Here is a 26,971-nt window from a genome sequence, read left to right on the forward strand (position 1 = left end):
AACCTCCTTCCATCAGCAAGGGCATTGAAGATGAAACGTGGCTGGGTCTTTCAACATGACAATGATCCAAAGCACACCGCCAGGGCAACGAAGGAGTGGCTTCGTAAGAAGCATTTCAAGGTCCTGGAGTGGCCTAGCCAGTCTCCAGATCTCAACCCTATAGAAAACCTTTGGAGGGAGTTGAAAGTCCGTGTTGCCAAGCGAAAAGCCAAAAACATCACTGCTCTAGAGGAGATCTGCATGGAGGAATGGGCCAACATACCAACAACAGTGTGTGGCAACCTTGTGAAGACTTACAAAAAATGTTTGACCTCTGTCATTGCCAACAAAGGATATATTACAAAGTTTTGAGATGAAATTTTGTTTCTGACCAAATACTTATTTTCCACCATAATATGCAAATAAAATGTTAAAAAAACAGACAATGTGATTTTCTGGATTTTTTTTTCTCAGTTTGTCTCCCATAGTTGAGGTCTACCTATGATGTAAATTACAGACGCCTCTCAACTTTTTAAGTGGTGGAACTTGCACTATTGCTGACTGACTAAATACTTTTTTGCCCCACTGTATCTCATGTCCGTACTCTCAGACATGCAGGTGGTCTCTTCCAAACCTGTAGTGGCATTTTATGAAAATGGGAGAGAAAAATCAGTTTAGGGTGTTCAGTGAGTTGTATTTTGCCCTGTGAACTCGGTCTTCAAAAGATATGTCCCAGCTGGTCGGAATAATTATGTCCTTCCTGCAAGGGGGCCCTTAAACCTGAAACCTGGGCATTTTCTTTATCCCCCTAGTCCCCTGAATGGATTTCTGGTAATGCCTTCTTTGGCGCCTTAGGTGTAATTTATGATAAACCTGACAGAATCCATCTTGCGGAGGATAAGATCATGAATTTGACACAGGGGAGCCACACCGCAGAGGATTATACTACTGAATTTCCGGCAATGGTCTACTGAGGTGCAGTGGAACAATGCGACCCTCAAGGGCCAATACCATAGGAGCCTTTCCAAAGCTCTTAAGGATGCTCTAGCTGTTCATGTTCACCCTGGTTCTTTGGTGGAGTTCATGACCCAGGCCTTACAAATTGACCGCAGAATTCATGAGAGATGTGATGAGCAGCAGTGTGCCTTTTATATTCCCTCCTATGTCATTTACCTGAGGTAGAGCTGATGGAGGTTGGAATGTTGAGTTCTCGTGCTGTGGAAAGGAAACCATCTATGACTCTGTCTCTACTGTAGTCTCCCTGGACATTTTCTAAAAGACTGCCCAACTCGTTATTTTCTAATAGACTGCCCAACTCGTCATCAAACCAGCAAGTTGTTGGGTAATGCCTAGGTCTGCGTGATTGTTAGGGAAAGTTAGTTGGGAAGACCCATTGATTGCAGTATTAATCTTGTGCCTAATGCTTATAATTTGTCTGGCCCTGAACATACTACCATGAAAAACTATGTAAATTAAAGCATACAGATGGGTCATATCCATCCATAGTTGTCAGAGATTTGGAACCCTGAGATATAATGGCTCCTACCCCGACCTCCGGAGCTTCCACCTCCACAATGAATGTTTCTGGAGATCGAGTCGGATTAGGGACAGGAGTCGACATGAAGCACTCTTTCAATTTTTTAAACGCCCTAATGACATCCAGAGAGCAAACTTTGAGATCCGCTCACTTATGTGTGGGGTCAGTAAGAGGTTTAGCAGTCTGAGAAAAGCCACTATGAATTTTATATAATAGTTTGAGAATACTAGAAAATGTTGCAACGCTTTAAGGTTACTAGGTTGACCACAATCTATAACAGCCTGCACTTTCTCAATGTTCATAAACCCTTCAGCTGATAAAATAGATCCCAGCAACAAAATTGTCTGAACAGGAAAATTACATTTCTCAAATTTAACAAACAAATAGTTCTTTCTCAACCTTTGTAATACCGCATAGACACGCTCCTGGTAACAATAGAAGTTGGGTAAAAAATTAAATATCATGAAGGTAAATCACACTGAATTTTCCAATGAAATAAAAAATATATATCATTAATAAAGTTTTGAAATACTGCTGGTGTGTTGGTTAACCCAAATGGCATGACAAGATCTTTAAATATTTTCTCAAATGTTAAAAATGCCGTTTTCCACTCATCACCCTTATGGATAAATTGAAAGTTCAAGTTTAGATAATCACATAGCCCCCATAAGCTGATTATATAGGTCGGGGATGAGTGGATTTTGTTCAGTTCTTGGAAACTGAGGCAAGGATCAAGACCCCAATCTTATTTTTTTTTACAAAGAAAAACCCATAGGGGACAGTGGAGGAGGATGGATGGATATGACCAATCTGTATGATTTAATTTTGTCCTGAGGAAGAGGTCCTGCGTGACTTCAAAACGCATTGAATTTGAAACCTATTTTAAATAAAGTTTTTAAGAATATCATCTTGCCGGCAGTCTTCATCAGCAGAGCAGAAACTGACACATGAAACCTGGATTCACCTTTGTCTTTGGTCTTTGGACCTGTATCCTGCAGCAGTTGATACATGAGTCTTACATGTTGTTTAGGTGGAACTGAACCAGGTGAGCATAATACTTCCCTTGACAGTCAGTTTTTTTTTTATCAGTTAAGACCCTATTTGCACTTATTTGCTTCCCAGATTCTCTACTGTTAATACACGTCTGTTACAGGAGTTTAATAATTCGGTCTTTACTGGTCATCCTGGGGTCATAGATACACCGAAAGCTATTGCTAGAATCTTGGTAGCCATCCGTGAATAGTGATATTAAAGATACTACATCTGCTTGTGAAGTTTGTGTTTGCGCTAAAGTATGTCACAACTGGACAGTCAGGAAATTGACTCCATTACCTTTTCCAGAAAGATTGTGGACTCCTCTGTCCATGGATTTCATCATGGATTTGCCTCTATCTGGTGGAAAAACTGTTATTTCGGTGGTGGTTGACTGATTCAGAAAAAGACTCATTTTGTTCCTTTGTCAGGGTTACCTACTGCTGAGACACTTTCCAGGTTATTTGTTTGTCATGTTGTAATATTGCAATTCCACAATTGTTTTTTTTTTATTTACCATTAGGGTTGAGCAACTTTTTATTTTTTGAGGTCGAGTCGGGTTTCACGAAACCCGACTTTCTCAAAAGTCGGGTAGAGTGAAATCGGCCGATATTATTGAAAAGTCGGGGTCGGGGATCGACCGAAACACAAACCCAATGCAAAGTCAATGGGAATTTGTTTTTTTTTTACATTTGCTTCAGTGCGATATAGCAGAAAAGCCGGTAATTCAATTGCCGGCTTTTCATTTCTCCTGCCTAAACCCGACATGATATGAGACATGGTTTACATACAGTAAACCATGTCATATCCCCCTTTTTTTGCATATTACACACTACTAATGTTAGTAGTGTGTATGTGCAAAATTTCGGCGCTCTAGCTACTAAATTTATGGGTTAAATGGTGGAAAAAATTGGCGTGGGCTCCCGCACAATTTTCTCCGCCAGAGTAGTAAAGCCAGTGACTGAGGGCAGATATTAGTAGCCTGGAGAGGGTCCATAGTTATTGCCCCCCCCTGGCTAAAAACATCTGCCCCCAGCCACCCCAGAAAAGGCACATCTGTAAGATGCGCCTATTCTGGCACTTGGCCACTCTCTTCCCATTCCCGTGTAGCGGTTGGATATGGGGTAATGAAGGGTTAATGTCACCTTGCTATTGTAAGGTGACATTAAGCCAGATTAATAATGGAGAGGCGTCAATTCTGACACCTCTCCATTATTAATCCAATTGTATGAAAGGGTTAAAAAAACACACACATTATTAAAAAGTATTTTAATGAAATAAACACAAAGGTTGTTTTAATATTTTATTGCTCTCTCAATCCACCTGAAGACCCTCGCTCTGTAACAAATAAAAAATAATAAACCAACAATATACATACCTGCCGTTGATATGCAACGTCCCACGCTGTAAATCCATCTGAAGGGGTTAAAATATTTTACAGGCAGGAGCTCTGCTATAATGCAGCTGTGCTCGTGCCTGTAAAACCCCGAGGAATGAAGGTAATGTAGGTCAATGACCTATAGTTACCTTCATTCGTGGTGATGCGCCCTCTGCTGGTTGTGCTCATATGAACTCGAGCCTGGGAGCTTTCCAGGAAAGTTCCCACGCTCGGGGTCATTTGAGGACATCCAGCAGAGGGCGCATCACCGGGACTGAAGGTAACTATAGGTCATTGACCTACATTACCTTCATTCCCCGGGGTTTTACAGGCACGAGCACAGCTGCATTATAGCAGAGCTCCTGCCTGTAAAATATTTTATCCCCTTCAGATGGATTTACATCGTGGGACGTGACAGATCATCGGAAGGTATGTATATTGTTGTTTTTCTATTTTTCCTTTGTTACAGAACGAGGGTCTTCAGGTGGATTGAGAGTACAATAAAATATTACAACAACCTGTGTGTTTATTTCATTAAAATACTTTTTAATAATGTGTGTGTGTTTCTTTAACCCTTTCATACAATTGGATTAATAATAGATAGGTGTCAGAATTGACGCCTCTTCATTATTAATCTGGCTTAATGTCACCTTACAATAGCAAGGTGACATTAACCCTTCATTACTGTTATGATCTGGTGGCCTAGGAGCAGCATGAGATGGACTCTGGAGAAGGTGGAACCTGTACTGACCGCAAACCCTGAACCTAGCAGCGCAACTAGAAGTAGCCGTGGGGGGTACCTAACACTCCCTAGACCCCTCGGCACAGCCTAAGATCTAACTACTAGGGTTGAGCGAAACGGGTCATTCATTTTAAAAAGTCGCCGACTTTTGGCAAAATCGAGTTTCATGAAACCCGACCCGACCCCTGTGCGGGGTCGGCCATGCGGTACGCGACTTTCGCGCCAAAGTCGCGTTTTAATGACGCGAAAAGCGCCATTTCTCAGCCAATGAAGGTGAACGCAGAGTGTGGGCAGCGTGATGACATAGGTCCTGGTCCCCACCATCTTAGAGAAGGGCATTGCAGTGATTGGTTTGCTGTCTGCGGCGTCACAGGGGCTATAAAGGGGCGTTCCCGCCGACCGCCATCTTACTGCTGCTGATCTGAGCTTAGGGAGAGGTTGCTGCCGCTTCTTCAGAAGCAGGGATAGCGTTAGGCAGGGTCCATTAACCACAAAACCGCTTGTGCTGTAGCGATTTCCACTGTCCAACACCACCTTCGGTTTGCAGGGACAGTGGAGGCTACATTTTTTTTTCCTCAGCGCTGTAGCTCATTGGGCTGCCCTAGAAGGCTCCCTGATAGCTGCATTGCTGTGTGTACGCCGCTGTGCAAACCAACTGCTTTTTTCAAAGCAAAAATCCTCTTGTTCCTTCCTTTCTGCACAGCTATCTTTTTTGTTTGTCCACACTTTTTATTTCATTTGTGCATCAGTCCACTCCTTATTGCTGCCTGCCATACCTGGCTGAGATTACTTCAGGGAGATAGTAATTGTGGGACAATTTTTTTTTTTTTTTGTGGGAGATTAAGATTGGCATTTCTGCTAGAGTGCCATCCCTGTGTATGCCATCTCTCACTCAGTGGGCCATAGAAAGCCTATATTTTTTTTTTGCTTGATTTGGGTACTAAAATCTACCTGAAAAAATCACATCAATCATCGGGAGAAAAATATTGGCCTCTGGGCTTGTGTGCCACTCCTGACTCCTGTGGGTGCCATCTCTCACTCAGTGGGCCATAGAAAGCCTATATATTTTTTTGCTTGATTTGGGTTCTAAAATCTACCTGAAAAAAAATCACATCAATCAGTGGGAGAAAAATATTGGCCTCTGGGCTTGTGTGCCACTCCTGACTCCTGTGGGTGCCATCTCTCACTCAGTGGGCCATAGAAAGCCTATATTTTTTTTTTGCTTGATTTGGGTTCTAAAATCTACCTGAAAAAAATCACATCAATCAGTGGGAGAAAAATATTGGCCTCTGGGCTTGTGTGCCACTCCTGACTCCTGTGGGTGCCATCTCTCACTCAGTGGGCCATAGAAAGCCTATATTTTTTTTTTGCTTGATTTGGGTTCTAAAATCTACCTGAAAAAAAATCACATCAATCAGTGGGAGAAAAATATTGGCCTCTGGGCTTGTGTGCCACTCCTGACTCCTGTGGGTGCCATCTCTCACTCAGTGGGCCATAGAAAGCCTATATTTTTTTTTTTGCTTGATTTGGGTTCTAAAATCTACCTGAAAAAAAATCACATCAATCAGTTGGAGAAAAATATTGGCCTCTGGGCTTGTGTGCCACTCCTGACTCCTGTGGGTGCCATCTCTCACTCAGTGGGCCATAGAAAGCCTATATTTTTTTTTATTTGGTTTCTAAATTGTCCCTGAAAAATCATTTTATTTTATTTGGTTTCTAAATTCTTCCTGAATAAATCATTTTATTTAATTTTTTTTCTAAAGTCTCCTTAAAAAAAAAAAAAAAGTGGGAGATTAATATTGACATTTTTGCTTGAGTGACAGTCCTGCGTGTGTGGCATCTCTCTGATTTTGTGCCACAGAAAACAGTGTGTAACATTGTGCCTGATTTTCCTTGCGGTTTCACCAACCTGTAAAGCGATATCGAAATCATACTGAAGTTATAGCTCACCGTGTAAGTTGTCTGACAGCAACAAATAAAGTTACTTTGGTTAAGTTTGTAAAACAATGAGGAAGTCTGGTGGAAGAGGTCGTGGCCGTGGGCGTTCATTGTCAGCTGGTAATGATGGTAGTGGTAGTGGAGCATCAGGTGGTCGTGGGAAAAAAATTATTCCACCTAAGTCTGGAGCTGTGGAGCCAGGTTCGTCGTCTGGCTACACAAGGCCTCGAACACTCCCTTTTCTGGGAGTTGGAAAACCGCTTTTAAAGCCGGAGCAGCAACAGCAAGTTTTGGCTTACCTTGCTGACTCAGCCTCTAGCTCTTTTGCCTCCTCTTCTGAAACTGGCAAATCTAAAAGCAGCGCGTCGTTAGTGGATGTTCACGGTCAGGGACAAGTCGCTTCCTTGTCCTCTTCAGCAAAAACAACAACAAGAGAGAAGGATGCAGCAGGCGACACAACGGGTTACTCCATGGAGCTCTTTACACATACCATCCCTGGCTTAGAAAGTGAAACAGTTAACAGTCCATGCCCATTACAAGTAGATTCTGACATGGAGTGCACTGATGCACAGCCACAGCCAGACTACTATGCTGGTCCTTTGACTCAGACCACAACATTGCCCTCTCAGGGTACTGATCCAGAATCAGACCCTGATGAGACTATGTTGCCCCGTCACGAACGCTATACCGCCGACCTACACGGTGACACAGACGAAGTTGCACACGAGCTAGAAGAGGAGGTTATAGATGACCCAGTTGTCGACCCCGATTGGCAGCCATTGGGGGAACAGGGTGCAGGCGGCAGTAGTTCTGAAGCGGAGGAGGAGGGGCCGCAGCAGGCATCAACATCGCAACAGCAAAGCAAAAAAATGTTGGAGGACAGCGTGTCCATCCGGTTAAAGCTCAGTCAGCAATTCCTGAAAAGGGATCCGATGCTAGGAAGAGTGCAGTCTGGCATTTTTTTAAACAACATCCAATTGATCAGCGCAAAGTCATCTGTCAAAAATGTTCAACTAGCTTAAGCAGAGGTCAGAATCTGAAAAGTCTCAATACAAGTTGCATGCATAGACATTTAACCACCATGCATTTGCAAGCCTGGACTAACTACCAAACGTCCCTTAAGGTTGTAGCACACTCGGCCAATGAAGCTACTCAGCAACACAACATCCCTTCCGTCACTGTAAGGCCACCATTTTCTTCACCACCGGCAGTATCTGTGCAGGTTTCTTTGCCAGCTCAAAGCAGTCAGGGTCAGGGAATCACCAGTTTCGTTGGAGGTAATACTGCATCTAGGGCACCGGCGGAAACAATACCGTCTCCAACCGTCTCTCAGTCTGCCATGTCCACCGGCACACCCGCTAGTTCCACGATCTACAGCTCTCCAGTCCATCTCACCCTACATGAGACTCTAGTTAGAAAAAGGAATTACTTATCCTCGCATCCGCGTACACAGGGTTTGAACGCCCACATAGCTAGACTAATCTCGTTAGAGATGATGCCCTACCGGTTAGTTGAAAGCGAAGCTTTCAAAGCCCTGATGGAGTACGCTGAACCACGCTACGAGCTACCCAGTCGACACTTTTTTCCAGAAAAGCCATCCCAGCCCTGCACCAGCATGTTAAACAGCGCATCGTCCATGCACTCAGGCAATCTGTGAGCACAAAGGTGCACCTGACTACAGATGCATGGACCAGTAGGCATGGCCAGGGACGTTACGTGTCCATCACGGCACACTGGGTGAATGTGGTGGATGCAGGGTCCACAGGGGACATCAATTTCGGGACAGTTGTGCCTAGCCCACGGTCTAGGAAACAGTTGGCTGTAGGCGTTCGCACCCCCTCCTCCTCGTCCTCGTCCTCCTGCAGAAGCGAGAGCTCTTCCACAGACCACAGTTGTGAAACCACTCCATCGTCAGCTGTCATTGTTGCACACCTGTTGTCCCATTATGGGGCAGCTACTGGCAAGCGTCAGCAGGCTGTATTGGCTATGAAGTGTTTGGGCGACAACAGACACACCGCGGAAGTTCTGTCCGAGTTCTTGCAGCAAGAAACACAGTCGTGGCTGGGCACAGTAGATCTTGAGGCAGGCAAGGTAGTGAGTGATAATGGAAGGAATTTCATGGCTGCCATCTCCCTTTCCCAACTGAAACACATTCCTTGCCTGGCTCACACCTTAAACCTGGTGGTGCAGTGCTTATTGAAAACTTATCCTGGTTTCTCAGACCTGCTCCTCAAAGTGCGTGGACTTTGCGCACATATCCGCCATTCGCCTGTACACTCCAGCCGTATGCAGACCTATCAGCGGTCTTTGAACCTTCCCCAGCATCGCCTAATCATAGACGTTGCAACAAGGTGGAACTCAACACTGCACATGCTTCAGAGACTGTGCGAACAGAGGCGGGCTGTTATGTTTTTGTGGGAGGATACACATACACGGGCAGGCAGTAGGATGGCAGACATGGAGTTGTCGGGTGTGCAGTGGTCGAAGATACAAGACATGTGTCAAGTCCTTCAGTGTTTTGAGGAATGCACACGGCTGGTTAGTGCAGACAACGCCATAATAAGCATGAGCATCCCACTAATGCGTCTGCTGATGCAAAGTTTGACGCACATTAAGGATCAGGCGTCTGCACCAGAGGAAGAGGAAAGCCTTGATGACAGTCAGCCATTGTCTGGTCAGGGCAGTGTACAGGACGAGGTAGCGGGCGTAGAGGAGGTGGAGGATGATGGGGATGAGTATATTTTTAATGAGGAAGCTTTCCCGGGGGCACTGGAAATTGGTGGCGTGGCAAGGCCGGGTTCTGGTTTTTTGAGGGACACAAGTGACGTCGATTTGCCTGCAACTGCCCCTCAACCAAGCACAACCGCAGATTTGACAACTGGAACTTTGGCCCACATGGCGGATTATGCCTTGCGTATCCTCAAAAGGGACACACGCATTACAAAAATGATGAACGATGACGATTACTGGTTGGCCTGCCTCCTTGATCCTCGCTATAAAGGCAAATTACAAAATATTATGCCACATGAGAACTTGGAACTAATATTAGCAACAAAACAATCAACTCTTGTTGACCGTTTGCTTCAGGCATTCCCAGCACACAGCGCCCGTAATCGTTCTCACACGAGCTCCAGGGGCCAGCAGACCAGGAGTGCTAGGGGTGCACACATCAGAAGTGGCGTTGGACAGAGGGGTTTTCTGACCAGGTTGTGGAGTGATTTTGCTATGACCGCAGACAGGACAGGTACTGCTGCATCAATTCAAAGTGACAGGAGACAACATTTGTCCAGTATGGTTACAAACTATTTTTCATCCCTTATCGATGTTCTCCCTCAACCGTCATTCCCATTTGATTACTGGGCATCCAAATTAGACACCTGGCCAGAATTGGCTGAATATGCATTGCAGGAGCTTGCTTGCGCGGCTGCTAGTGTCCTATCTGAAAGAGTATTCAGTGCTGCTGGTTCAATATTAACCGAAAAAAGGACTCGTCTGGCTACACAAAATGTTGATGATCTAACATTCATTAAAATGAACCACAACTGGATTTCTAATTCTTTTGCCCCACCTTGCCCGGGCGACACCTAGCTTTCCTCTGAAAAGCTCTTGCCTGTGGACTACTGTGAATTACTTATCAAATGTCGTAATTTGCAGCAGCTGATTGTCCAGCATACGACATGTTAACACCTCCCTAAATGGCCAAACTCCCCACACGGGCCCGTGGTATCGCGACTTGGCGCAAGCACCCGTGAGAGTGCTGTTTGTCTGAAGAGGTGGGTGTGCCCGCTTTTGCTCGACAGCACTGGCACTGGGTCCCTCATAGTACAATAAAGTGTCTCTGGCGGTGGTGGTGCGCACCCAACGTCAGACACACTGTTGTAACATGAGGGGCCCTTTGGCCTGTACCGCCGTCCACAAGAGAGTTCACCCACCCCCAGGTCAAACATTGCTCTGCCACTTCCACAATTATCTCTCACACTTCCACCAATGTTTAGACCATGCGCTGACATCCTTCCATTCCTGACACTGACAATACCATTGTGTTGACATGTATGATGGTACTTCACATAGTCAGGGGCAGTGTCCTCTATTTACCCAAGTAAATACTTTGCGCCAAATTAGTAGGTCAGAAACTACGCAGAGGATCCCACCCCTGTACCTAATGATTGCACCCTTTAGTGTTTCCGTTGTGTTTTAAATGCGAGACATTCACATTTCTGTATTGTTTTTGACTACTAACTGGCAGACACTCATTACAATCTGACTACACTGACCAGACCACTGCTGCCCGTGTAACCCATGGAACCAATTTCAAATTGCCTACAGCAAGGCCAATTTTTTTATGTTAGGCCTTTGAGGCCTGTCTGCGGTCACTCCTTCCACTAGACCTCCACTGACCAGACCACTGCTGCCCGTGTAACCCATGGAACCAATTTCAAATTGCCTACAGCAAGGCCAATTTTTTTATGTTAGGCCTTTGAGGCCTGTCTGCGGTCACTCCTTCCACTAGACCTCCACTGACCAGACCACTGCTGCCCGTGTAACCCATGGAACCAATTTCAAATTGCCTACAGCAAGGCCAATTTTTTTATGTTAGGCCTTTGAGGCCTGTCTGCGGTCACTCCTTCCACTAGACCTCCACTGACCAGACCACTGCTGCCCGTGTAACCCATGGAACCAATTTCAAATTGCCTACAGCAAGGCCAATTTTTTTATGTTAGGCCTTTGAGGCCTGTCTGCGGTCACTCCTTCCACTAGACCTCCACTGACCAGACCACTGCTGCCCGTGTAACCCATGGAACCAATTTCAAATTGCCTACAGCAAGGCCAATTTTTTTATGTTAGGCCTTTGAGGCCTGTCTGCGGTCACTCCTTCCACTAGACCTCCACTGACCAGACCACTGCTGCCCGTGTAACCCATGGAACCAATTTCAAATTGCCTACAGCAAGGCCAATTTTTTTATGTTAGGCCTTTGAGGCCTGTCTGCGGTCACTCCTTCCACTAGACCTCCACTGACCAGACCACTGCTGCCCGTGTACCCATGGAACCAATTTCAAATTGCCTACAGCAAGGCCAATTTTTTTATGTTAGGCCTTTGAGGCCTGTCTGCGGTCACTCCTTCCACTAGACCTCCACTGACCAGACCACTGCTGCCCGTGTACCCATGGAACCAATTTCAAATTGCCTACAGCAAGGCCAATTTTTTTATGTTAGGCCTTTGAGGCCTGTCTGCGGTCACTCCTTCCACTAGACCTCCACTGACCAGACCACTGCTGCCTGTGTACCCCTGGAACCAATTTCTAATTGCCTAAAGCAAGGCCAATTTTTTGGTGTTAGGCCTTTGATGCCTGTCTGCGGTCACTCCTTCCACTAGACCTTCACTGACCAGACCACTGCTGCCCGTGTATGCCGATGGGCGGGGGTTTATGATGCGCTTCCGGCACAGGTATGTTAAATGCTGCTGTCAGAGATTGACAACAGCATTTAAGCTGTTAACAGCCATGGGTGGATCGGAGAAAAGTTGCAGGCTCATCGCCGCATCAAACAGGGGGAGGCAACCTTGGACGAGCCTATACATTTTTACCTTGTCCCAGTATGGGACATCTATGTTTCCTGATCTCATACTTTGCAATGCATTTAAATTGCAGGGCATCAGATCAGCGTCTTGCAGGCAGGGAGGAGGCATTTCAGCTCCTACTCTCAAAGAGCTTAAAGGCCAAGGCCATAGTCCCTGGGTGACCTTGCAGCCATCTTTCATCCCGGGATCACCATGGAGACCGTCGGCACAAAGCAATGGCAAACGCATTGTGATCATGGGAGCAGAGAGGGAGCTACCACCCTCTGCGATGCCCATTGTTGTCACTGTCACTATTGACAGCAGCATCAGAGGGGCTAAACGCCCACGATCAATGCTAGCAGGGCGTCACCTCTCATATTGAGTTGACACCCACATTTGATCGTGACGGTGCTTGGTGTGAGCTCATGTGATCCCACAGCACTGTACATATATGGCGCATGTTGGGAAGGGGTTAAGAAAGAAGTGTGTAAAGACAGAAGACACAACCTTCAAAGAAATCAAGCATTTTGGAAATTAAGAAAAGTAAACACTGAATCAGAAGGCAAACATTTTAATAAAGTTCACAATACTAATAACAATACCACACACAATACAATACAACCACTCACCGATTCATCAAACCTACATACTAAAGATGACCTGCTAATAGTTGTTATCACATTTTACTGTCTTTATAAGTATAACAGCAGCTCTAGAATGTAGTCTTTATGTTGTTTTTTATCTATTTTGAAACACTACTGCTTTTGACAGAACAAACTTGACATTTCAGTCTGTCTTAAAATATTGTGCACAGGGCAACAAGCTCAGAGTACAAAACCAGCACTAAAACTACATATAAATTATGCAAAAGGAATCAATGAAGAAAGTAATGCAATAAAAGGAACAAATAATGTCATGTCAAATGCATACAGGTTGCTGGGGAGAGGATGTATGCCTACAAAAAAGTGCTGAATGATTGCCCACTGTCCTTAAAATCTGATGATACCTATGGTGCTAATTACAATCAGTTCCTTCTATAAAATCTTACAATGGCTTTAAAATATAAAACATTAAGTAGCAATGAAGAAAGTGTTTAAGTAGGAAAGATGGATATGCTTCTTAGACCAGCTAATTTTCCTTACTGCTCAGTTCACAGATCTGGGGGTATGACCTAGAATAATGGCCCAACAGACGGAACTTGCTAACATTTCACCTGAGAAGAGCTGACAAGTGTCCATTCAGTTTTTTTTTATATAAGACAGTAAAGGCATAACAATCATTTCCAAACCATGAAATCTTTGAGATCTCTTAGAGCAACAATTAGAAAAAAAATATAATGTGACTCATTAGAAACACATATATAAGACACTTTATAAGCGTGCCCCGAGGAACACTCCGGTATAAAACATCAGAAAATATAAAAATAAGTATTTTGCTTATAAAAAAGAAAATACTGGAGAGATATCAAATGCAGACATTTTAACATTAAAAACAAACACATACAACAAAAATCTGGTACAGTACAAAAATTGGCCACCAGCTACAAAAACTTTCTCCTGCAAGTAGTTAACTGAAAGTTTTTTTTCAATTGAAAACACAGATATGGCATCCACCGAGTGTTGTCCTGTCGCGTCTTCTTTATATTATTGCCAAGAAGCTGCAAAACAATGAAAATAATAAAATCATTATTTACCAAAAAAATAGAGTAAGTCAAAACCACATTGCAAATAAACATTCATTACAAATAAAGAAGCAGGGCGCGTCCGAGGGTGAGTATATACCTAATAAGAATATACTCACCCTCGGACGCGCCCTGCTTCTTTCCGACAGCCTTCCTTCCTAAGAATCAGCCCTTCCAGGACCTTCAGTGACGTCAGCGGTGACGTCGCGGCTTGTGATTGGTCGCGTGAGCGGTCACATGGGCGGCCGCGCGGCCAATCACAAGCCGCGACGTCACCGCGACGTCACCGCAAGGTCCTGGAAGGCTGATTCTAAGGAAGGAAGGTTCCCGATTAGTACCAGGGCGCGTCAGAGGGTAAGTATTGCGATATTTTTTATTTTAATTCTTTATTTTACACTAAAATATGGATCGCAGGGCCTGAAGGAGAGTTTCCGCTCCTTCAGACCCTGGGAACCATGGAAACCCAATGCACTGCATTGGGTTTCAGGTATCGGCCGACCCCGACTTTTTTATAGGATCGGCCGATTTCACTCGACCCGACTTTTGAAAAAGTCGGGTTTCGTGAAACCCGACCCGATCCTATAAAAGTAAAGGTTGCTCAACCCTACTAACTACCCCTAAAGACAGAAACAGGAAACCTATCTTGCCTCAGAGAAAATCCCCAAAGGATAGATAGCCCCCCACAAATATTGACTGTGAGAGGAGAGGGAAATAACATACGCAGATATGAAATCAGATTTTAGCATAAAAGGCCATACTAGCTAAAAAGAAAGAATAGAACAGAGTACTATGCGGTCAGTATAAAAACACTAGAAAACATCCACTGCAGAAAATACGGATCACCACATCTGACTAAAGACATGGGGGGTATATCTGCATCTCCAGAGAAATAGCTAGGCTGCAAAAAATTCTTCACAGACTAAGCTGGACAAGACAAAAACATGAATATACACAGAACTATAGGTCCACAGCAGGTGGACAGCAAAAACAAAGCCAGGACTTATCTTTGTAGAAAAGCACAGCAAACTGGAGAGACCAGCAGGGAAGTGAATCCTTCCCGAACAATAGACAACTGGCACTGACTAAAGGATCCTGCAAAGCTATATACCCCAGTCAGTTTTGCTATTAGTAGATACACCTGTCTACTCCTGCAGTCCAGGCACAACTGCATTACCCTCTACAACCACCGGAGGGAGCCCAAAAGCTGAATTCACAACAGTACCCCCCCTTGAGGAGGGGTCACCGAACCCTCACCAGAGTCCCCAGGCCGATCAGGATGAGCCCGATGAAAGGCACGAACCAAATCCATGGCATGGACATCAGAGGCAGAAACCCAAGAATTATCCTCCTGGCCATAACCCTTCCACTTGATAAGGTACTGAAGCTTCCGCCTCGAAAAATGGGAATCCAAAATCTTCTCAACAACATATTCCAACTCCCCATCGACTAATACAGGGGCCGGAGGATCAACAGAGGGAACAACGGGCTCCACATATTTCCGCAACAAAGATTTATGGAAGACATTATGAATAGCAAAAGAGGCCGGAAGCGCCAGGCGAAAGGACACCGGATTAATAATCTCAGAAATCCTATGAGGACCAATAAATCGAGGCTTAAACTTAGGGGAAGAAACCTTCATAGGAACATGACGGGAAGATAACCAAACCAGATCACCAACCCGAAGCCGGGAACCAACACACCGACGACGGTTAGCAAAACGCTGAGCCTCCTCCTGAGACAGCACCAAATTGTCCACCACATAAGCCAAAATCTGCTGCAACCTGTCGACCACAGAATCCACACCAGGAAGGTCAGAAGGCTCAACCTGCCCAGAAGAAAAACGAGGATGAAAACCAAAATTACAAAAAAAAGGCGAAACCAAAGTAGCTGAACTAGCCCGATTATTAAGGGCAAACTCGGCCAATGGCAAAAAAGCCACCCAATCATCCTGATCAGCAGACACAAAGCATCTCAAATAGGTCTCCAAGGTCTGATTAGTTCGCTCAGTCTGGCCATTTGTCTGAGGATGAAATGCAGAGGAAAAAGACAAATCAATGCCCAGCTTGGCACAAAAGGCCCGCCAAAACCTAGAAACAAACTGGGAACCTCTGTCGGACACAATATTCTCCGGAATACCATGCAAACGTACCACATGCTGAAAAAACAACGGAACCAAATCAGAAGAAGAAGGCAATTTAGGCAAAGGCACCAAATGAACCACCTTAGAAAATCGGTCACAGACAACCCAGATAACCGACATTCTTTGGGAAACAGGAAGATCGGAAATAAAATCCATAGAAATATGCGTCCAAGGTCTCTCAGGGACCGGCAATGGCAAAAGCAACCCACTAGCGCGGGAACAGCAAGGCTTAGCCCGCGCACAAATCCCACAGGACTGCACAAAAGAACGCACATCCCGTGACAAAGAAGGCCACCAAAAGGACCTACTAACCAAATCTCTGGTACCAAAAATCCCAGGATGGCCAGCCAACACAGAACAATGAACCTCAGAAACTTTACTAGTCCATCAATCAGGAACAAACAGTTTCCCCACAGGACAGCCTGAAATTCCTGAAGAACCTGTTGCAAATCAGGGGAGATGGCAGAAAGAATCACCCCTTCCTTCAAAATGCTGACCGGCTCAAGAACCCCCAGAGGAATCAGGAAAAAAACTCCTAGAGAGGGCATCCGCCTTAACATTCTTAGTACCAGGAATGTACGAGACCACAAAATTAAAATGGGAGAAAAACAGGGACCATCGAGCCTGTCTAGGATTCAGCCGTTTGGCAGACTCGAGGTAAATCAGATTCTTATGATCGGTCAGGACCACAATACGGTGCTTGGCCCCCTCAAGCCAATGTTGCCACTCCTCAAATGCCCACTTCATAGCCAATAATTCCGATTGCCGACATCATAATTGCGTTCCGCAGGCGAAAACTTCCGAGAAAACAAGGCACACGGTTTCATCAAGGAACCATCAGAATTCCTCTGAGACAAAACAGCCCTGCCCCAATCTCAGACGCGTCAACCTCAACCTGAAATGGAAGAGAAACATCCGGCTGACGCAACACAGGGGCAGAAGTAAATCGGCGTTTAAGCTCCTGAAAGGCAGAAACAGCCGCGGAGGACCAATTCGTCACATCAGCGCCTTTCTTGGTCAAATCGGTTAGAGGTTTAACCACACTGGAGAAGTTGGCAATGAAACGACGATAAAAATTAGCAAAGCCCAAGAATTTCTGAAGGCTCTTCACAGATGTGGGCTGAATCCAATCATGAATGGCCTGAACCTTAACCGGATCCATTTCTATAGATGAGGGAGAAAAAATGAAACCCAAAAAAGAAAACTTCTGCACTCCAAAGAGGCACTTTGACCCCTTCACAAATAAAGCATTATTACGGAGGATCTGAAATACCATCCTGACCTGTTTCACATGAGACTCCCAATCATTGGAAAAAATCTAAATATCATCCAAATATACAACCATGAATTTATCAAGATAACTCCGAAAGATATCATGCATGAAGGATTCGAACACAGATGGGGCATTAGAGAGTCCGAATGGCATCACAAGGTATTCAAAATGGCCTTCGGGCGTATTAAATGCAGTTTTCCATTCGTCACCCTGCTTGATACGAATAAGATTATATGCCCCTCGAATCTTAGTAAACCAGCTAGACCCCCTAATCCTAGCAAACAAATCAGTAAGGAAAAGCAAGGGGTATTGAAATGGCAACAAAAAAGAACCCCGTTCCCAATGGTGAAGAAGGTGGCAGTAGTGTAGCAGAGCATGGTTTCGTCAAACTCAATCTGACAGGTGCCCCGCCCCTATCAAAGTGTATCAAAGTGTGTAACCCCGCCCCGCCTCCTGTCAGCCAGCTGTCCCTGAGTCTGGCTGACTTCCCCTTTTGATATAGTTTGATATTGTTTGATATAGTTTGATATTATCCTCACGTATTTGTTTTATATTAGATTTTCTTAATTTGTTTTATTTTATATCCTATTAGACTTGCATATTATATGTATGCTGCTGTAGCTGCTATGAGTATCAGTGCATTGTGTTTTATTCATATTTTATATATTTTATATCCTTGTCGTGGTTTATAACACACCATGCCAGTTTTATATATTTTATATCCTAGTCGTGGTTTATAACACACCATGCCATTTTATATATTTTGTATCCTAGTCATGGTTTATAACACACCATGCCGTTTTATATAATTATATCCTAGGATTCTCATTTTTACACGTGGTTTATAACACCAGTCTCATTATATGGGCACATTATGTATGTGGCCAAAGACACGCTATTGTAAAAAGTTTAAAAGATATTTTACTGTGTGCAAGATAAATACATCTCAAAGACATTTGAATACTATAAAATTCTTACAGAATATAAAAAGTAAAAGAATTAAATAGTACAATTAACATACATCATTACATACCGGTAACTACTTATTATTTTAATTATTTTTTTAACAGGGATATGGTGCCCACATTGCTATATACTACATGGGCTGTGTTATATACTACCTTGGCTGTGTTATGTACTGCGTGGGCTGTGTTATGTACTGCGTGGACTGTGTTATATACTACGTAGGCTGTGCTATATATTATGTGGGCTGTGTTATATACTGCCTGGCTGCTATATACTATGTGGGCAGTATTATATACTGCATGGGCTGTGTTATATACTGCGTGGCCTGTGTTATATACTACATGGGCTGTGTTATATACTATGTGGGCTGTGCTATATATTACGTGGGCTGTGTTATATACTGCCTGGCTGCTATATACTACATGGGCAGTGTTTTATACTGCGTGGCCTGTGTTATATACTACATGGGCTGTGTTATATACTACGTGGGCTGTGTTATATATTACGTGGGCTGTGTTATATACTGCCTGGCTGCTATATGATACGTGGGCAGTGTTATATACTGCATGGGCTGTGTTATACACTACGTGGCCTGTGTTATATATTGCGTGGGCTGTGCTATATATTACGTGGACTGTGCTATATATTATGTGCTGCTATATACTATGTGGCTGCTATATACTACGTGGCTGTGCTATATACTACGTGGCTGTCTGTGTTATGTGGGCTGTGCTATATACTATGTGGCTGCAATATACTATGTGGCTGTGCTATATACTATGTGACTGTGCTATATACTACATGGCTTTGCTAATCGCGATGTACATACATACATATTCTAGAATGCCTGATGCATGTTATATACTACGTGGGCTGTGTTATATACTACGTGGGCTGTGCTATATATTATGTGGGCTGTGTTATATACTGCTTGGCTGCTATATACTATGTGGGCAGTGTTATCTACTGCATGGGCTGTGTTATATACTATGTGGCCTGTGTTATATATTGCATGGGCTGTGCTATATATTACGTGGGCTGTGCTATATATTATGTGCTGCTATATACTATGTGGCTGCTATATACTATGTGGCTGTGCTATATACTACGTGGCTGTCTGTGTTATGTGGGCTGTGCTATATACTATGTGGCTGCAATATACTATGTGGCTGTTATATACTATGTGGCTGTGCTATATACTATGTGGCTGCAATATACTATGTGGCTGCTATATACTACATGGCTTTGCTAATCACGATGTACATACATACATATTCTAGAATACCTGATGCGTGTTATATACTACGTGGGCTGTGTTATATACTACATGGGCTGTGCTATATATTATGTGGGCTGTGTTATATACTGCTTGGCTGCTATATACTATGTGGGCAGTGTTATCTACTGCATGGGCTGTGTTATATACTATGTGACCTGTGTTATATATTGCATGGGCTGTGCTATATATTACGTGGGCTGTGCTATATATTATGTGCTGCTATATACTGTGTGGCTGCTATATACTATGTGGCTGTGCTATATAATACGTGGCTGTCTGTGTTATGTGGGCTGTGCTATATACTATGTGGCTGCAATATACTATGTGGCTGCTATATACTATGTGGCTGTGCTATATACTATGTGGCTGTGCTATATACTACATGGCTTTGCTAATCACGATGTACATACATACATATTCTAGAATACCTGATGCGTGTTATATACTACGTGGGCTGTGTTATATACTACGTGGGCTGTGCTATATATTACATGGGCTGTGTTATATACTGCCTGGCTGCTATATACTACGTGGGCAGTGTCATATACTGCATGGGCTGTGTTATATACTACGTGGCCTGTGTTATATACTGCGTGGGCTGTGCTATATACTATGTGTGCTATATACTAGGTAGCTGCTATATACTACGTGGCTGTGCTATATACTATGTGGTTGCTAAATATTATGTGGCTGCTATATACTATGTGGCTGTGCTATATACTACGTGGCTGTGCTATATACTACGTGGCTGTGCTATATACTACGTGGCTGTGCTAAGCGTTACATACATACATATTCTAGAATAGCTGATGCATGTTATATACTACGTGGGCTGTGTTATATATTACGTTGGCTGTGTTACATACTGCCTGGCTGCTATATACTGCGTGGGCAGTGTTATATACTGTGTGGGCTGTGTTATATACTACGTGGCCTGTTATATACTGTGTGGGCTGTGCTGTATATTACGTGGGCTGTGCTATATACTACGTAGCTGCTATATACTATGTGGCTGCTATATACTACGTGGCTGTGCTATATACTACGTGGCTGTGTGTTTTATGTGGGCTCTGCTATATAGTATGTGGCTGCTATATACTATGTGGCTGCTATATACTATGTGGCTGTGATATATACTATGTGGCTGTGCTATATACTATGTGGCTGTGCTATATACTATGTGGCTGTGCTGTATACTATGTGGCTGTGCTATATACTACAAGGCTGCACTATATACTACGTGGCTGTGGTATATACTATGTGGCTGTCTGTGTTATATACTACATGGCTGTCTGTGTTATATACTACGTGGCTGTGCTAGATACTATGTGGCTGTGCTATATACTATGTGGCTGTGCTATATACTACGTGGATGTGGTATATACTACGTGGCTGTCTGTGTTATGTGGGCTGTGCTATATACTATGTGGCTGCAATATACTATGTGGCTGTTATATACTATGTGGCTGTGCTATATACTATGTGGCTGCAATATACTATGTGGCTGCTATATACTACATGGCTTTGCTAATCATGATGTACATACATACATATTCTAGAATACCTGATGCGTGTTATATACTACGTGGGCTGTGTTATATACTACATGGGCTGTGCTATATATTATGTGGGCTGTGTTATATACTGCTTGGCTGCTATATACTATGTGGGCAGTGTTATCTACTGCATGGGCTGTGTTATATACTATGTGGCCTGTGTTATATATTGCATGGGCTGTGCTATATATTACGTGGGCTGTGCTATATATTATGTGCTGCTATATACTATGTGGCTGCTATATACTATGTGGCTGTGCTATATAATACGTGGCTGTCTGTGTTATGTGGGCTGTGCTATATACTATGTGGCTGCAATATACTATGTGGCTGCTATATACTATGTGGCTGTGCTATATACTATGTGGCTGTGCTATATACTACATGGCTTTGCTAATCACGATGTACATACATACATATTCTAGAATACCTGATGCGTGTTATATACTACGTGGGCTGTGTTATATACTACGTGGGCTGTGCTATATATTACATGGGCTGTGTTATATACTGCCTGGCTGCTATATACTACGTGGGCAGTGTCATATACTGCATGGGCTGTGTTATATACTACGTGGCCTGTGTTATATACTGCGTGGGCTGTGCTATATACTATGTGTGCTATATACTAGGTAGCTGCTATATACTACGTGGCTGTGCTATATACTATGTGGTTGCTAAATATTATGTGGCTGCTATATACTATGTGGCTGTGCTATATACTACGTGGCTGTGCTATATACTACGTGGCTGTGCTATATACTACGTGGCTGTGCTAAGCGTTACATACATACATATTCTAGAATAGCTGATGCATGTTATATACTACGTGGGCTGTGTTATATATTACGTTGGCTGTGTTACATACTGCCTGGCTGCTATATACTGCGTGGGCAGTGTTATATACTGTGTGGGCTGTGTTATATACTACGTGGCCTGTTATATACTGTGTGGGCTGTGCTGTATATTACGTGGGCTGTGCTATATACTACGTAGCTGCTATATACTATGTGGCTGCTATATACTACGTGGCTGTGCTATATACTACGTGGCTGTGTGTTTTATGTGGGCTCTGCTATATAGTATGTGGCTGCTATATACTATGTGGCTGCTATATACTATGTGGCTGTGATATATACTATGTGGCTGTGCTATATACTATGTGGCTGTGCTATATACTATGTGGCTGTGCTGTATACTATGTGGCTGTGCTATATACTACAAGGCTGCACTATATACTACGTGGCTGTGGTATATACTATGTGGCTGTCTGTGTTATATACTACATGGCTGTCTGTGTTATATACTACGTGGCTGTGCTAGATACTATGTGGCTGTGCTATATACTATGTGGCTGTGCTATATACTACGTGGATGTGGTATATACTACGTGGCTGTCTGTGTTATATACTACGTGGCTGTGCTATATACTACATGGCTGTACTAAGTGCGACGTACATGCATACATACATATTCTAGAATACCCGATGCGTTAGAATCAGGCCACCATCTAGTTTTTAATAAGAGGTAAATTACAAATGTGCTTGTTTTTCTAAGTACTTTCCAGTTGTAATCATTTATGATGATGAGAAAACCCTTTTCATTACCATTCTAGCAAACACTATCTAAGCATTACATTTGTGTTAACTTTTGTATGGGTTTAATGAAGAAAAAACAAAGAAATGCCATTTTTATGCCATTTACCAATCACTGTAAATAAACAGTTTGCTGTATTATGCGGCTTATTATAATTACAGGGATACCTCAAGGAAATTACCATATTACTTAGGGATTTGTGATGTTTATTCTTAAAAAGTTTATTAAAAAGGTGTTTCTTGTAATAGTTTTTCATTATTTTTTGGAGTTATTTTATAAGTGTTTTTATATTACCTCTAATATACAGATACATAAAGATGAACTGTTAAATAGAGGGTTATTTTTATAATTAACAAACAGCGTTTGTTACTGTCTGTATATGAAGATTATTATACAGTTCTAATAACTACTTTAATTAGGTGGATGAAAGCAGAAGATCCCAGCTCTTTGTTTGGAAGAGACTGCAAGACCAAAGGCTAGAAGTCATTTCCCACTGCGCAATCTGCTATGGTAAGAGGCTGTTGGAAAACATGTTCTTTTTCATTTAGAGTTAGACTATGATATGGAAAAATAAAGAGCATTGCCACGGGCAGCACGGTGAATGCACTGTTCATGTGCAACCTTGGGTTCAAATCTCATCAAATACAACATCTGCAAGGAGCTTGTATGTTCTCCCCGTGTTGGCCTGGCTTTCCTCCAAGTACTCCCGTTTCCTCACACAGTCCAAAGACAAACTAATAGGGAATCTTTGTGAGCCCTGATGAAGACAGTGATGATATTGTCTGTAAAGTGCTATGGAATATGATTGTGCTATATAATGATAGGGTCACATCACCGTATTTTCTCTCGTGAGAGAATTGGTCTGTTTTGCTAATCACACTCTGATCAGAGTTTGATCCAATTTTATCAGATGAGGAGTAGATGGGAAAAAAATTCAACATCTTCTCCATTCTGTCAGTCCATGAAAATCAGACTATACTCAGATGACAAGCGAGTGCAGTCCAAAGTTTTACAAAGTCCAATAGACTTGAATTATCTAGTGCGATCCAGATATTGGACACAAATCGTGCATGCTGCAATTGTTTCCTCAAACAGACACTGTCAGAGGAAAAAATTGGAGACGTACACAGCCTTAGAAAATAACATTGGTCCCAGTGCGATCTAATATTTTGTTGGATCGCACTCATACTGCGGGAGCCCTATTGCTAAAGAATAGCATCGAGGCATCTACATATGCCCTTTACACACTTAATAAACAAAGCTTCTAAGGCCTCTTACAATTATCTAACTCAAAATAATCAGGGCTGTTCAGACTGAACATGTGCATGATAGGTAGGATAAAAAGACAGAAAGTAAATAAATTAAAGAGGTTGTCCACTACTTTAGCACTGATCTATTCTTAGGATAGGTCATTAATATCTGATTGGTCGGAGGCCGTCACCCCCGCCAATCAGATGTTATCGGTCGTGGCGGCTGCAGGCCGGAGGTGCTCACTTGGCCAGCTGCTCGGTCTAGTTGTAGTGGCCGCAGCAGAGTACTGCATATCCGCCTCCTAATCAAATAAATAGGAGGCAGATGTGTAGTACCTGTGGTGGCCACTACAAGTAGAGGGAGAAACTCAGAAAGTGAGCACCTCCAGCCTGCATCCGCTGCCACCGGTAGATGTCTTTAAAAGTCCAGGGATGTCTTTAAAAGTCCAGCCAGAAGTCTGAATGAGCAGGAATGTCCCTTTAAGTAATTTTCACTCATCGCTTACGTACCTAAAAAACCTGGAATTCAGGGTGAAATTAAATATTGTGCTTTCCTTGGCCAAACAGCCTGAAGTTTTGTTCTATGGATATATACATCATCTTTACAGCAGACTCTGAAACATTTGCTTTGGACTTAAGCCAAAGGCTTGCTGGTTTCTTGCAGAAAACACGTGTTAATCTTTTTTTGATCCCATCCATTTTTGGCAATGAGGTGATGGTTAGCGTTCTTAGTATCCTATAGCAGACAGAACAGTTGTCTTACTGCCAGAGAGAGTATGATGAGAATTACAAAGTAGGCAGAGTCCTTTAGAGGAATCCTTTATATATTTCTCACAACATGAGAAAAAATAGGATGAAAGGAAAACATATTAAGGGGGTTTTCTGAGGTCAGAATATTGATGGTCTATAGATTTCCTATTGTACAGATCACAGCTGAGAAGGTTGTCCTTTATGAGCCAAACAGCCTGAACTCAAGATAATTATATAATTGTACACAATCATTTTGTAATAATATCCTGAATTGAAACACAAATAAAAAAGTTATATCAGTAATGCTGGCGGGTGGGAGGGTTGCATCACATTTTACACCTTGCTATACAACATTTTTCCGCTATTCAGGCAGAACTTCTTCAGAGTGTGCAGCGGCAGGGGTATAGAAAGAAATCATGAGATCCTATAGCAGAAATCCTACTTAGGCCCCTTCCAAATAAAATTGACGTCAGGGTTACGGCACATAGGCATAGTCCACGTAGTGCATATCTGACGAGTTTTAAAGCCAAGGAGCTGGACATATATTCTGCCACATGTAATTTTGCCCTTAGTGAACTCACACAGTTTTCTCAACTACAGTGATATCTGTCCAGTTGATCAACACCATTTGATGGTCTTCACAGTCCTGCGACACCATATGATGGCCCTCACAGTCCCCCAACACCATATGATGGCTTCCACTATCTCTTAACACCATATGATAGCTACCACAATTTCCCAACAGCAATTTATTGCTCTCACAATCTGTTAACTCCATATGAAGGCCTCTACAGTCTAATATACTATGATGATTTTCACAGTCTCCCAACAATTTATGATGATCCACACAGTCCCTCCACACCATACAATGACCAAAACAGCCCTCCATCCAGTTGTCTGGTCCCAACAAGTCCCTTCACACAGAATGATTACCACCACACAGCTTGCCACACAGTATGATGGTATCTACATAGTATAATACCCCCACACAACCCGCACTATAGCATAATGGCCCCACATAGCCCTCCACACAGCATAACAGCATACACAACCCTCCACACTGTATGATCACTCTTACACAGCCATTCACACAGTTTGATCACCCACACACAGCCATGCACATGTTATAATGGCCCCCACACAGTAGGATCACCAACATAGCAGTGTGATGACTGAAAACATCCTGCACCCAGTTTGATCACTCCCAAGGAGCACCCACATAGATTTGATGGCTCTCAAAGCTCCCTACACTTTATGATGGCTCCATAATATATCCCTCTACATATAGTTATCCCCATACAAATACTCAAGGAAAAATAAAAAGACAAAGATACTCACCTCTCTTCATCCTTCACTGCTCTAGTCTCTGTATCTTGTGTCCTGAGGCTCCGCACAGTGGATGTGATGTATTGTTGTCATCACACCCGTTGGGTGGGACATCAAAGCTCATATGTACAGTGAATGATAAAATCTGGAGCTGATAGCTCCCTGTTCAAGATGCAGATACAGTTGAAAGTGGTGGGTGGGGCGATTCTGGCACTGTGGTCCCACCGAATCATGAGCCCAATAGCAGATACATGGTCCATCACTACTATCAGTATGCCACTGCTCAGTGGGAACCCTCCCAAAGTTGTAGATCTTTTCATTAGTTCATGAATAAACTGTATCAGCACCAATCACACCATGCTTATTGTGTGTTTCAAGTGTATAAACAAACACACACAAAAAATCTCCCTTTCTATACCCCAGCGCTAACATATGCAATTACTATTCAGTGATATTCATCTTCAAAAGTGTACACTTGACTTCCTTAGTAAGAATACATCTACTGGAGAGTGCCGTTTATATTGGAAAACCACCCCAATGAATGCAAAAGAGCATGCTTTTTGCATCCATCTGGTTTATTATAGGCTCTGAGTAGATTCGCCATATCGACTGAAAACATTTCCCATTGTTAACCCCACTAAAAACTAAAAGCAAATTAACATTTTGTTTGATGTTCATTAAGATAAAGGATTGACCACCATATCATTATATTAAAAAAAGTGTTGGGGACATGATTTTGACTTTTGCGTGGGTAATTCCCTTATCTGTTACCTTTGACGATGGGCTGTGGTAATTCATATTTCATGTGCAACTTTCAGTTTCGGCACTTTTTGTATAGGCACTTGATTCTGTGACACCTGCTACTATATAAGTATTACAGGGTCTTTCACAAAGATGGCACAGCTCTGCAGGTCTTAAAATGGCAATTGATGGAGGAGCATGAGTCCATACATGTTCTACAGCCTCTTCTAGTCGAAAAAAGTCTTTGTA

At 43.1% G+C, this 26,971-nt stretch overlaps 1 protein-coding gene across 1 annotated transcript in view; it reads left to right on the forward strand.

Moving 5' to 3' along the window:
- LOC138642126 (collagen alpha-4(VI) chain-like) overlaps window positions 1-26,971 on the forward strand; it is a 303,123-nt gene that overhangs the window by 227,989 nt on the left and 48,163 nt on the right. Inside the window, exon 38 of the mRNA XM_069730063.1 lies at window positions 23,075-23,165. Within this exon, the coding sequence (XP_069586164.1) occupies window positions 23,075-23,165 (91 nt within the window). The remainder of the gene's footprint in view (window positions 1-23,074; window positions 23,166-26,971) is intronic.

Source organism: Ranitomeya imitator, chromosome 6 (assembly GCF_032444005.1).
Source record: "Ranitomeya imitator isolate aRanImi1 chromosome 6, aRanImi1.pri, whole genome shotgun sequence".
NCBI lineage: Eukaryota > Metazoa > Chordata > Amphibia > Anura > Dendrobatidae > Ranitomeya > Ranitomeya imitator.